General features: G+C 40.5%; 1 protein-coding gene across 1 annotated transcript in view; it reads right to left on the reverse strand.

The window, feature by feature from the left end:
* Window positions 1-7,299: 7,299 nt before the first annotated feature.
* The window catches only part of RNF145 (ring finger protein 145), a 57,220-nt gene continuing 50,837 nt past the window's right edge, over window positions 7,300-13,682 (reverse strand). The window contains exons 9-11 of the mRNA XM_012644806.1: window positions 12,488-12,635; window positions 11,130-11,486; window positions 7,300-8,900 (exon numbers count right to left, since the gene is read on the reverse strand). Coding sequence (XP_012500260.1) covers window positions 8,535-8,900; window positions 11,130-11,486; window positions 12,488-12,635 — 871 coding nt within the window. The 3' untranslated portion in view covers window positions 7,300-8,534. The remainder of the gene's footprint in view (window positions 8,901-11,129; window positions 11,487-12,487; window positions 12,636-13,682) is intronic.

Here is a 13,682-nt window from a genome sequence, read left to right on the forward strand (position 1 = left end):
AGTAAGAGCTGAAGTGATCTGAACGATTGACTATGAAAGTAGGGATAACAAACTCAGGAAGTGGGGTATGTGTGTGTGGGGGGGGATCAGTGGTTCCTTAGCAGAAACTGTTCTGAAGCAAACCATGGTAGGAAAGTGCTGTGCATAGGTAGCCCATACTCAGCAAGGGATAAACAAAAGCAACTGTCAAAATGGAATAATTCTGAGTGTGTGACCTGCAGGGGTCACAAGCAGCATAAAGGATGGGGTCTGGGCAGGGGCTGATGAACTGGGGGGTCGGGAGGGAATATATCCCCTTTTAAGGGGCAGAAGCCCCTGAGCTGCTGCTGAATATTATGATAGAAATGGGCTTGTAACTTCTCATTTTTCCACAGATGCCAGAAACCCAAATTTTGTATGTGAAATATCCTGATTTTTAAATATCAGTTTAAATTTTTTAGAAACACTCTCCAAACAAAACAAAACAAATTTGCCAGTCAGATTTGGCTCCCAGTTACCAGTCTGCCGGGCCTGAGCCTGAAGATGAGCGGCGACCAGGAGTCAACCTGCTTGTGTGATGCTGACTCAGAAGGCTGGGTGTTGAGAATGCCGAGCTTCAGTGTGGGGGAATCGCGCTGCCGCCCGGGACACTGGTATGTGTCAGTGGTGCCAAAGGCAGCAGAACAGCAGAAGGTGCCGAGCTCTTGATCGCTATGGTTCCCAGGCTTTGGGGCACACTGGAATGACTTAAGGAGCTTTTCAAAATCCAGGGGAATCAGAATTCCTCTCTCTGAGCTCAGAACCTGTCTCCACGGTGTTGATAAAGCTGGTCTTTGGGTATGGGAGGGGGGCTGTAGAAGCCTCCATAGGAGACAAGGAGAGTATAGTCAGTTGTAAAGATCTGAAGGTTTCCCCACGTTTGGTGGAAATGAATCTGGGAGCAACAAGCTTAAAGCGCTCCTTAGTCACTTTAGGCTTAAGAACAGTGGACTTGGCAAACAGCCATGGGTAAGTAGAGGAGTGTGGCTTCCCATCAAGGAACTCATCACACTCTGTTGTTATCATTGAACGGCGAGTCTTCCACCTGCACTGTGAGACCTCCGCGAGGGCAGGGGTGAGGCTGGCCTTTAGCCGGTGTCTCGTGCCTGAGGGTTACTTACAAATGCATGCTGGTTAGATGCCTGGGAGACGTAGAGAAAGCAAGCGAGCTGGGGACAGGGAGGATGGGGATGCAGGACACTGGTGGAAGCTACGTTTCTATAACACTTTACCCAGAACGGAGAAAATATCAGGTGTCCTCATCAAGAACAGGGGTGGGATTTACCAGAGTAGTCCTCTTATGGCTGCTACTGAGTGAATGACACCTACGAAGTACCCAGCACATAAAAGCACCCCGGAGGTAGTTCTTAAGATGTCTTCCCTACCACTGCCACCACTTTTTTTTTTTTTTGAGACAGAGTCTCACTCTTTTGCCCGGGCTAGAGTGAGTGCCGTGGCGTCATCCTAGCTCACAGCAACCTCAAACTCCTGGGCTCAAGCGATCCTCCTGCCTCAGCCTCCCGAATAGCTGGGACTACAGGCATGTGCCACCATGCCCGGCTAATTTTTTCTATATATTTTTAGTTGTCTGATTAATTTCTTTCTATTTTTAGTAGAGACGGGGTCTCACTCTTGCTCAGGCTGGTCTCGAACTCCTGAGCTCAAACAATCCGCCCGCCTCAGCCTCCCAGAGTGCTAGGATTACAGGCGTGAGCCACCGCGCCCAGCCGCCACCACTTTTAAGTATAAAATTGAAAAATTCTGAAAAACGTGTGTCTGTGACTACACACTATAATGTGATGGTTAAGTGACTCTGAAGCCAAACTGCAGATACTACTCTGGACTTCGAGCCAGTGAGCTCTTCTGTGCCTTAGTTATCCGTCCCCCGCCAGCACCCGCACCCAAGCACAGAGGCTCCCATCTCACAAGTTCACGTCTGTTCGAGCTGCACAATATAGCTCACAAGAACGAAAACAAACATAAGTGGCCCCCTTAAAATTTCAGCCGTGCTTCATTTTCTTTAGGAGGAGAGGAGGAGTTTCAGGGTAATTTTGGGAAGACTAGTGGCTTTGGAAAAGATTGATTAAGCAACTGGAGAGAAAAGGGGAATTTATAAGGTTTGTATCTATCTATCCCTCACGTGTGCCTCTTAGAATGATTTAATGCTTATCTTGGGAAAGAAGCAGTTTTATATTTTCAAATTCTCTAAACCAAGACTTGACTTCTCAGTTTCAAACACTTCCCATCTGTTCCTGCAAACAGTGTGATTACATGGTCTGCATGGATTTGTGGCTCTAATACACAGAAAGCATTTTTATATTAAATGGTACAAGGATATTTTACAGCCAACAGCTTCCAAACTTCCATATCTTGATGGGTTGTGGCTTGCCTTCTGTGAAGATTTATCCTACACACAACTTTTATTTATTGTTTGTTTTCTCTTTTTACATAATTTGCCAGAAGTCTGATCTCAAATTGATAATTAAATATTAAGATACCCCAGAAATTCTCACCGTTTCATCTTTTCACCAAAGCTCACCTATAACATCCTTAAATTTAATAAAACAGTTTTCTTGAATGCAACATCATACACACGGGTATTTGGATCTTTTTTGAGGAGACAAGGTGTAACAGAAAGAGCATTAGGCTGGAATTCAGGAGATCTGAGCACTCTTCCTGGCTTTGCCATCAACTGTGTGGCCTTGGGCAAGTTGGTAATTGGCTCTTTTATAAAGTAGAACTACTGATGTAGATCTCTGAAAGCTGGTTTACTTCCAAAATTCTGTGGTTCTTTAATTCTATGTGCTTGGCCATGGGTGGGGGGCCAACAGCGGTTTACTTTCAAATATAAACAGCTTGAGACGTTTCTAGGTGGTTGGTAGACAAGGCCAGCTCTCACCCATGCACCTGCCCTGGGTGACAGCCAGGCTTTGCTGCTTCACTGCCGAAACCCTGTAGGCTGTAAAGGTCGCCGAAATCCTTGACCACAAATGTCCCTCAGAGGCAAACGTTCTCATGTGTATCTCTTCTCTAAGAATCTTCTTCCATAAAAATGGTAACAAGGAACGACCATCACTGAAATAACAGGAATATTTGCTCCAGATGAAACATACTGACATTTCCATGGGATCAGAATCATCTGAAAAATTTGTAAAAAGATAATAGATACTTAAGACTCCATCCCAAACCTACCCCGTCAGAAGCTTTGGGTTTGAGCCCAGGCACCTGTATTTTTCACAAGCTTCCCAACCTGCTGCCAACATCCAAGATTGAGAAACACTGGTCCAGGGTCACGGAACAACTTGGTGATATTGTAGAGTACACATTTCAAGCAGAGATTCAAATTGAAAATATATTCAAATGAAATATTTGGTCACAGATGTTTTTTACTCCACTACCGTAATTACAGAAAAATGAAAATAACCAGATTCCACACTTTCATAAATGAAACATCAAATTTATTCACATTGCTTCTGATTTTTAAATCTTGTATTTTTCACTTTCTTCAGTATAGAGTATCTGCACTGTACATATTCATATAGGATTTGACTGTGATTAAATGAGATACCAAACTTGCCCAGTGTTCAGCTAAAGCATATTCTAAGCAAACAGAAGAGTTTGATGACAACAGTCTAATTTCCTAGAGCAGGTTGTGGTGGAGAGAACCATGGTGAATTAGAAACTCAGCCCACCTCAGCTTATGCCAACTGTTGCCAAACAGGAATGAGTAACCCTATGCAGCCAGCTCTTTTTTTTTTTTTTTTTTCAATTTTTCACAAGAAGATAGAAATTGGGCTGGGCACAGTGGCTCACACATGTAATCCCAGCACTTTGAGGGGCTGAGGCAGGAGGATCCTTTGAGGCCAGGAGTTCCAGACCAGCCTGGGCAACATAGCAAAACCCCTGTCTCTACAAACAATTGAAAAAATTAGGTGGCCGTGGTGGCACACACCTGTAGTCCTAGCTACTCGGGAGGCCGAGCCAGGAGGATTGCTTGAGCCCAGGAGTTAGACGTTACAGTGAGCTGTGATCGTGCGACTGCACTCCAGCCTGGGCAACAGAGGGAGACGCTGTCTCCAAAAAAAAAAAAAAAAGATAGAAATTGAGTTTGTATAATATACAATCTTGCAATTTTTAAATGCTTGGCAACTAATTTTTTAAAACATCATTTAAAAATGTACCATTGAGGCCAAACAACAATTTATCAGCTCAGATTTCACCGGAAGGCCCCAAATTTGTAATTTCTGTTCTAGAAACTCTGAGTTCAGTATCTGATCAGTTAGACCAGCAGTCCCCAACCATTTTGGCACCAGGGACCAGTTTCATGGAAGACAATTTTTCCATGGACTGGGGGTCAGGGGGTGAGGAGGGTGGGTGGTGGTTTCTGGATGATTCAAGCTCATTTACATCTATTGTGCCCTTTATTTCCATTATTACATTGTGATATATATAATGAAATAACTATACAACTCACCATAAAGCAGAATCAGTGGGAGCCCTGAGCTTGTTTTTACAGAAGGCGGAGCTCAGGCGGTGATGCGGGCAATGGGGAGCAGCTGTAAATATAGACGAAGCTTCCCTTGCTCGCCGGCCCCCTCACCTCCTGCTGTGTGGCTTGGTTCCTAACAGGCCATGGACCGTACCGGTCCTTGGACTGGTGGTTGGGAACCACAGAGTTAGATGATCAAAAACCATTCATAGAAATGACTTCCATCTTGTTGGCACGTAATATTACATTTCCTACCTCTAGAAAGAATAGAATTCCCTGCCATTTTTTATATAAGGAGCCACATACTAAGTTCATTCTTCACTCGGTAGATATTTAGAGAGCTCCTGCCCTGTGCCAGGCACTGGGAATACAGTGGTGTAACAGGCCTTAGCTAAGTTTAATATTTGGCACAGGGCATAAATACTGTGCTGGTACCAGGCTAGCTGGATAGAATCACCTGGGAAGCTTTGAAATGCACATTCTCAGGCACCCCAAAGGCTGATGCAGTAGGTCTAAAGTGAAGTTCATAAAATACATACTGTGCTCATTACTCAGTGGTAAAGATAAGACACAGGCAAAATCTTTTTTTTTTTTTTGAAACAGAGTCTCACTCTGTTGCCCTGGCTAGAGTGAGTGCCGTGGCATCAGCCTAGCTCACAGCAACCTCAAACTCCAGGGCTCAAGTGATCCTCCTGCCTCAGCCTCCCGAGTAGCTGGGACTATAGGCATGCGCCACCATGCCCAGCTAATTTCTTTTTCTATGATTTTTAGTTGTCCAGATAATTTCTTTCTATAGTAGAGACGGGGGTCTCGCTCTTGCTCAGGCTGGTCTCAAACTCCTGAGCTCAAACAATCCACCCGCTTGGCCTCCCAGAGTGCTAGGATTACAGGCGTGAGCCACCACGCCTGGTCCAAAATCTTAAACAGACATCATTTTTCCAAATTAGGCTGAAGCCCAGAAAAACAAAGGCTGAGCAAGGACCACACAGAAAGGGAGCGAAAATTATAGCCCAAAGCTCCTCCCTTTAGAGTAGACTCTTTAACCTTTCCACGGCTGCCTGTTTCCCTAAATTCAAGAGGACTGATAAAGGTTTGTCAAAATACTAACATTGATGTCAACGTTCATAAGGCGATAAACTTTATTAAATTAAAAAAATACTAATTGTGAGTGAAAATAAGTATGCACTGTCTGAAAACAGTGGAAAACATTAAGTGGACAGGAAAAGTGGCCTGAAAAGGGGCCCATGAGGGATTTATTCTCTGACTTAATATGATCAAACATAGTATTAATAGAAGGAGAATTCAATCTAATTCTCTTATTTTCTCTCCAGTAGTGCAAAGTAGGTGGTTAAACTTTATGTCTTTTTCCTAAGTCAAAAAGTCTGCAGTGAGTTGGAAACTACTACAAAATGACAAGGAAACAGGAATTTCAAATATAGATGGCATTATACAATGCTACTGTTCCTGTACAAGGAACAAATTAAGTCAGAGGTTCTCAACTGGTGTATTTTGAACCATTCACAGGCGTACTCCCAAATTGTGAACACTGTGTAAAATTAAGAGTGGCTCCACTGGTGTGCTGGTCACTGGTATGTTCTTTCTTTCCAGGCCACATAAGACAACTTCCGTGCCCTGTCGTAACTGGTGGGGCCATAGCAATAGTTCTGGTCAAGAAGTGAGAGGGGAAATGGCATGGGTCCACACCTGGAAAAAGCATGTAATTGCTGGTGTACAGCCTTTCAGTCTTCCCTTTGGATGACCATCTGGAAGGTTCAAGATAGTGACTGTTCCACCAGCCTGCATCCCTGCCTGCACCAAATAGGATACCTCTGCCAACTGGCAAACAGACATATGCAGTGTGCATGCATGAGACATAATATTTTGTTGTTTTAAAGCCACTATAATTTTGAGGATTTTTGTTACTGTAACATAATATAGCTCTCCTAACTGAAGCAAAGGGATACATACTGTTACAGTGGTATTGGTCCAAAAGGCTGCTGTAGAGCTGGGGTCTACTTGCTATTAGGAGGTTAAAAGTATGTTATAATGTGAAACTGATGCCATAAGAAGTCTCTACTTTTATTAAAATATCTGAGTACTTTTCTTTATGACTATATGGGAGAACAAGATCTCAAGCAGGTACTCAGTGCTAAAGGACAATCAAGTTCAACATGCCATATTTCAACTTTATCTACAATTTTATTCCTTCAAATGGGGCACCCAAAATATTTACTATTTGAACATGTACCTTTTACACAAAGTTTCAAAATCACTGTTTTAAATCCCAGATTGTAACGGCTAGGTCTTTGGACAGCAGCCTTGTTACCACTAGAGGGAGCCATATGCATTGTTTTCTGCCTAACGTGGATCACCAATGGAATGGTGAGAAACTTCCAAGTAAAGCTGGGGAGAAATGAATTCTGGTCTGGACACTTTTTTCCTAAATCTAATACTCTGCTGATGCCAGGCTAGCTGCATAGAATCACCTGGGAAGCTTTGAAATCCATGTTCTCGGGCACCCCCAAGGCTGATTCAGTAGGTCTAAAGTGAGGTTCAGAAATGTGTAATTTTTTAAAAAACACTCCCAAATGCTTCTGATGCAGAGCTAGGTTTGCCACCACTGGTGTAGAAGATTTCAAAGAACTGTCCTGTTCAATCAAAGAGTTTTGCCATCTGCAGTGCATTTCTGACAGGGATCAACCTAAGTCCAGCTAGATAAAAACAGAATCTCTTAAAAACAGAATTTCAATAAAGCACTTACAATGATAATAAATCACAGGTACAAAACATAGTTATCTTCAAATTTAAATTTATTAAGACATTCAGCTATGTCTGTCAGTCTACATCCAAATTTGCTACTAAAAATAAAATAAAGTCACATCCCACATTAGGAATACCAAGGTCTGAAAAACACTTTTGGAGCCAAGCCTATTGTATAAATAAATGACTAGTTTCTTTTCATATCAAAATTCCCATAAAAAATTACATTCCCCCCTCCCCAGTTCTACCTATAGCCATGATGAATGTAAAAATTTAAATATGACACATCCTTGTCAAAGAAAAGGTGCAAAGTCTATTAACAGCTTTAAAAGTGGCATTTGCAGAATGTGATCATACAGTTACGTACTCATTCCCAAAGTGCAAATAATGCCATAATTTAACACTGTTTTGATTCAGTTGCAAGGATTAAACATTACACAGGATTGAAAAGTACACCCAGGGCCTCTATCAGTGTCCTAAAGCCCTTCCCACTTTGGTCTCCTTCACTAAAGCAGACTCCAAAGTGTTCATCAGAGTTTTAGTTTACTTCACACAGCCAACGAAGTATACAATATTAACAAAGTTTCATATACATCAAAATATTGAAGACTCCGTCATAAAGTTCAAGAGTCTCAGATTACGTGAATGCACCCGCAAGGCCCAAGTGCCCACCCACCCCCTTCCCTAAAGCACAAAGTATGAGCGTGCTTCAATCTCTGAATACACTCAATGCTTCTACATCTTTGATTTCATTTCAGTGCTGTACAAGACTCAATAATCACCTGCCTGAGTTCCAACTGATTGAGGGAAAAGGGGGTGGAGAAAAGGGCTGGTCACTACTCATACTTGATGACGAGAATGATCTGTCCCATGGAAAGTGAAAGGTCAGTTCCACTTCTGCCTGCTTCTTCCCATGCTGTCCTTATGCTCTTCCTTAGCCTCTTTCAACACTCAAATCTGATTTTATTTATCCCTCACACATCAGGGTCTGAAGTTGCTGAGGTTGAATTTTCTTGGCAAACCTCTACAAAACATCAGCATAGAATATATAAATACATTTTGATTAGCATACATTGCAAAATTTCTCCCACAATGTCGGGATGAAAGCAGGTGATCTCCATTGAGAGTACTTCCTGGATTAGATACTTTGAATGTCAGTTTCCTGCCTGATCATCTCATACATTCATTCCTGAAATCGGAGCATGAATTCCATCTTGAGTTAACGGCTCTTCCAGAGTACTGAAGCAACATTCCTGCTTCTTTCCCTTTAGGCTGATTCGACAGGACATGCTTCATCTTTTGCACTATGAGGATATCCTTTGGGGTCAAAAGCCCCTTCCTGGCTATCTGGTCTTCTGGCAATGTGCTCATCATTGTCCCTAGAACCTTCCTGTACCCTGGTTCCTGGAGGATGCTCTTGGCCTGGGGGTTCAGTACCTTCCCGAAGCACAACATTTTGCTCAGCTCCAGCATGAGGCTGTGGAACTGGCTCGGTTCCTAATCCTGGAAGCTGGGAGGAGTTTTTGAGGTGGCAGTGGCACAGAGGGCAGGTCTCCTGGACATACAGCCATTTCTTTAGACAGCCTGCATGGAAGAAATGACTGCAAGGCGTGATCACAGCAGTTTTCATATCCTAAAAAAGAAAAAGAAAAGACACCTCATAAATGCCTATTATCTAAAATCTTTGGTACCACCCCCAAAAGTTCTGGTTCAAACATTTTTTTTACCACAACAGAAAATGTGTAATACAGATCTTAGAATAAAACTTATTTTCTATTTCAGTAATAATCCTGTTGCCATCAGAGACCCCCCTATCCAAATAATACAAGAACTACTGGCTAAGTAATTAAAAAAATAAATAAAAACCAAAAATGAGCAAGAAACTACCTTAATTGTGTTTTTGCCTTATAATGAAATGCAAGAGTTCCACGAATACAGCAGTATGATTACTGGGTCTCCACTGGTATGACATGAGTGTAATTAGAGCCTCAGAAAATCTGATAAAGACAGGACTTTTTCCACAGTTATGCTTCAATACAGCTAAACAGATTACTCCATGATGAAATTATTTGCAAGGAGACAAAATCAGCCATATAACACCAGGGTATTTGGCAAGGAAGTGGCAATCTCATTAGGGCCAATGTATATACTCAATTCTCAAGATGTGGTCTCTGTAAGACAGTGTTTCTTAACTTGCACCAGAATCACTTGTTAACACATATGCCTGGGACACCGGAGACTTACTGAATTGGGATATCTGATGATGGGATTCATAAATCTATAGTTACAACAAGCCACTCATATGACTTTTACACACTCACGTTTGATAACCATTGGAATAAGGAGTGATATACTTAATATTAATATTCCTTATATAAGATACATTTGAAGAAGGAAGCCTAAGGACAGGAAGTTGAAATTGTAAAGATATACATTTGATGAATCAACCATTAATTTTGTTTCAAATCCAAAAATAAGGAGGTGAGTATCCCAGAAATTCCTTGCCAAGAACTGGTAATACCTGGGCGTCAACTTTTAAGCAGAAAGCCATCCAAGGAAAAGCAGCCAGCTGGGAATCTAAGCAGTTTACTCTCATTTTCTATGTGATATCAGCAGGTAGTTCTAGCACCTCAAAAAAAGTGATGTGACAAAAGGAAATACAAAAGGAGGACTCTCGAATCCCAGAGATGGAATATTAGACATCAGCTGCTGAAGTCGATGCGCTCTGTTTTTGCTGTGCTTTGTTCTGAGTACAATGAGGCTACCTAACACAAAAAAGCTAAAGTTCACATTAATAATAAACAGAACTAAGAGAATGACTAACTTGGAAGTGGGGAGAGGACCTCCATTACTCCTCAGTCCCCTCACGTGCAAAAACAAATGGGAAATATTGCTTTGCTAGTATCCAAAAGTATATTCTGATTGCAATAAAAACTTGGTAGTTGCATTTTACTATTAAAAAAAATTCTTATTCTAGATAGTTCTAAACATACACAAGTACATACACACCCCACCTAAACTATAAAAGCAGCCCTAGAGAAAGAACATTCCCTGCACACCGCTGACACTATCTACAGATTTATTCCACCAAACTATATTCTTTAAGAGTGATTTTAAAGGAACATAGTTTCTATGATTGCCCGTAATCTCTGTCCATGTTTCCAACAGTGCAGTTTAGGAGTAAAAGCTGCTACTTGATTACCCTCTGGCACAGGTGACTGATGATTAAACTCTAGGCCTTTCTGTTTTATTTCCAAGGTGATTTAAATACTATCTTTAATTTTAACAGAAAGCAATGATCAGGCTCTTTATGGTGCATGTACCAAAGACTGCAGGCAGGCGAACTTCAATGGTACACCAATTGTTAGCCTCTACCACAGCCACCCCACGCACAAATGCTTGCACCCCTTTCAGATACTCAGCAACCCACTCTCTCCACCTACATTAAGTACATGAACATTTCTTCCCCACTCTGGGAATATTAGAAAGAAAAGAGTCAGAATCTTGGCACACCACTTTTCAGGAGTTGCTGACTCCTGATGGATAGTATATTTGATAGTATAAGTGTCTATTCGGGAGTAAATATAAAATACACCTGACCTGTTTTTCCTTTATTTATGGGTGAGCGATAATGTTGAAAATAACAATAAATTAGAACTCGAGGGACTAAATTAAAAACTTAACTTAGAAATAAAATGGAAATATTTTATCAGGTCTTGAATAATTTCTGAGGCCCACTGTTTTTTTTTAACTCAGGAGATAATTCTGCCTAGAAATTTAAATTGAATTTGGTTAATGTGGTTATGGTCCCAAGGGATATACCATATGACCCACCCACATGGATTCTTACTGAATGAGTTACCTGATAACAGATGGCACAAATATCATTGTGTTTCTCAAGCTGCTCTTTTGTAGCAATGGGCAATGATTTAATCTTATTCACAGCATCCCTGCGGAGAAGAAAGCTCTTCCATCCCAGCTGGGCCCGAAGCCACACATTATAGTAGGAATGGATGAAGATGATCATTGAGCCCATCACTGTCCATTCTCCAAAGATGGTCTCTGATACACCATAGGCCACCACACAGAGGGCAACAAGAAACTCTAGCAGGCGGTAAGTACCATTCACATAGTAGATAACATCATCCATGTTTTCTACTGGCTCTTTTCTAAATTCCTCAACCATAAATAAGACATAAATAAAAAGTGTTCCCAGAACCTGAAAAAAAATTTATGCATATTAAAACAGAATATCACTAAGAAACTTTTTTCATAGGCTTTAAACAATAATACACTCCTGGCACTTTTAGGATGTTATACTTAAAATTAAAAAAAACTTTTTAATAAACTGAAAAGGAAATGAAAACTAAAGAGAAGACACTGGTATAATTAAAATGTGGGTTATCTTAGTTATCCAGGTATTAGATACCAAAAATTCACACCTTCAGATATAACATTTCTAAAACAATTCTGGTGAGTAATCAGTTTTCTGACTCGTCTTTTCCCCTTATTCCCCAGGTCACCAAATCCTATCAATTCTATCTTAATTGCCCTCATTCCACTCATTCCTGTTCCACAACGCTCAAAGAATCTTTACTTCTACGAAGAATAATGAATAAATCTTCACTGTTAGCGCTACATTTCTTTTACTTCTTACTAATCAGGCAGCAAAGATCCATCTTTAAGTTATAATAAGCTTATCATTTCTAGGGCAATATTTTGTGTATGTGTCTATAGTGTGTATGTGTAATATACATATGTATCATATATATTTATATATATCATGAAACTATGGATATTTTCGAGTATTTAAATTTTTTTTATGTTTTATTTTTCTCTTTATAGCCACAGAATCTGTGAGGAGAGTATTTAATTTTAAAAATGTACTCCAAACAAGCTCTAAAATCTTTTAATATTTATAATTACTTATCAATTTAAGATGTATATGACAGCTCTGTATCATACCATTTTGGAAAACAGAAACTGAAAGGCTTAATTAACTTTGTAAAACATACAGAGACACAGATATGTCTATCTAGTATTTTAATCTAACTCCAGTGCTAAAAAAAAAAAAATTTGTGTTCTAGTAAAGAGGGCAGGAAGTTACCACCTAAATAGGCCACTTATTAATCATTAATCTTGAAAAAAACTTTAATTCTTTTTCTGGAGGAAAAATAAGAAAATCAGTTATTATATAAAGTTAATTAATCCTAGGCTTACCTGAAGAGAGGTAAGAATGCTGCTGGAAATAATGATAAGAAGCCAAAAATCCATGTGGAAAAACTGGCAAATCATATAAGCCATATAAGCAGGAAATACCAGTAAAAATAAACAAAGGCTTACAGCACGGAAGTGCTTCCATAAACTCCTGGAAAAAAAGATAAAATTATTCTTTTAAAGTGCTTGCCACCTAGTAACACAACCAATTACATTAGCAGCTAGGTCTGGCACCATGATTAAATTTCACAAATGTCAGCCTGAGCACCCTCTCTGTGCCAGTCACTGCACTAGAGTTCAGGGTGAGTCACACAGCCTTAGCATTTCAAAGCCACACTACAGTCAGTTGCTAAGTACCATCAATTATTTGTCAATAGTTTGCTTTCAATTTCATTCCCATTCCTAGTAAGTTAAAATTGTTCAAGCTTTTGTATCCTTAGACAATTTCAATAGTAATTTTTCCTGTTAGGAAAGGGAGTATGAGAATAATGTGTGGCCTTTTAAAAATCTTATGACATCCTCTCCTGACCTACTCCACCCACATTGTGATGAAAATCTCTGCTGCTGTGAGTGTAGTGTCACTTAAAGGAAATGGCTCTCCAATGAGCAGGTACACCAATCTTCACATTTGCTGAGTTTAGGGGAAGAGTGGGACGTGACTAAGAACCACTGCATTGTAAGATCCTATACTAACTAGCTGGTCTTCCTCCCTCCTCCAGCCCCCGATCTACCCTGGATACCACGAGCCACCAGATTAATCTTCCCAAAGCTCTGCTATCTTAATATTTTCAACACCTTCTTATCCTGAGTCTGGCATTTGAGGTCTTCTTCTCCCAACTCTTCAATCCAAGCTTGTCAACATCTGTTCCTCATTGTAAGTCAAGTTGGTTAATTAACTGTACCAGCAAAACACAAGCACTCTTACATCCCACTAGAAATGCCTTCCTCACACTATTTCTTTAAACCCTTTAGGCTAGCTCAAGCTAAACAAGTATTTGGATTTCAGCCAGAATAGTTTAAAGCTTCTGGCTTAACAAAATTAAGCTGTTTTAGTTAAATATCAACATCTGTGATATGTCCTCAACTGCAGAAAGCGTCTCAAAGAGACACAAGGAACATAAATCACCCTTCCTACCTTTAAGTATAATATAGGTGGGAAGTAAAAATTACCATACACAAAGTCAAGTGCTATACTGTG

Source organism: Propithecus coquereli, unplaced genomic scaffold (genome assembly GCF_000956105.1).
Source record: "Propithecus coquereli isolate 6110/MARCELLA unplaced genomic scaffold, Pcoq_1.0 Scaffold220, whole genome shotgun sequence".
NCBI classification, from domain to species: Eukaryota; Metazoa; Chordata; class Mammalia; order Primates; family Indriidae; genus Propithecus; species Propithecus coquereli.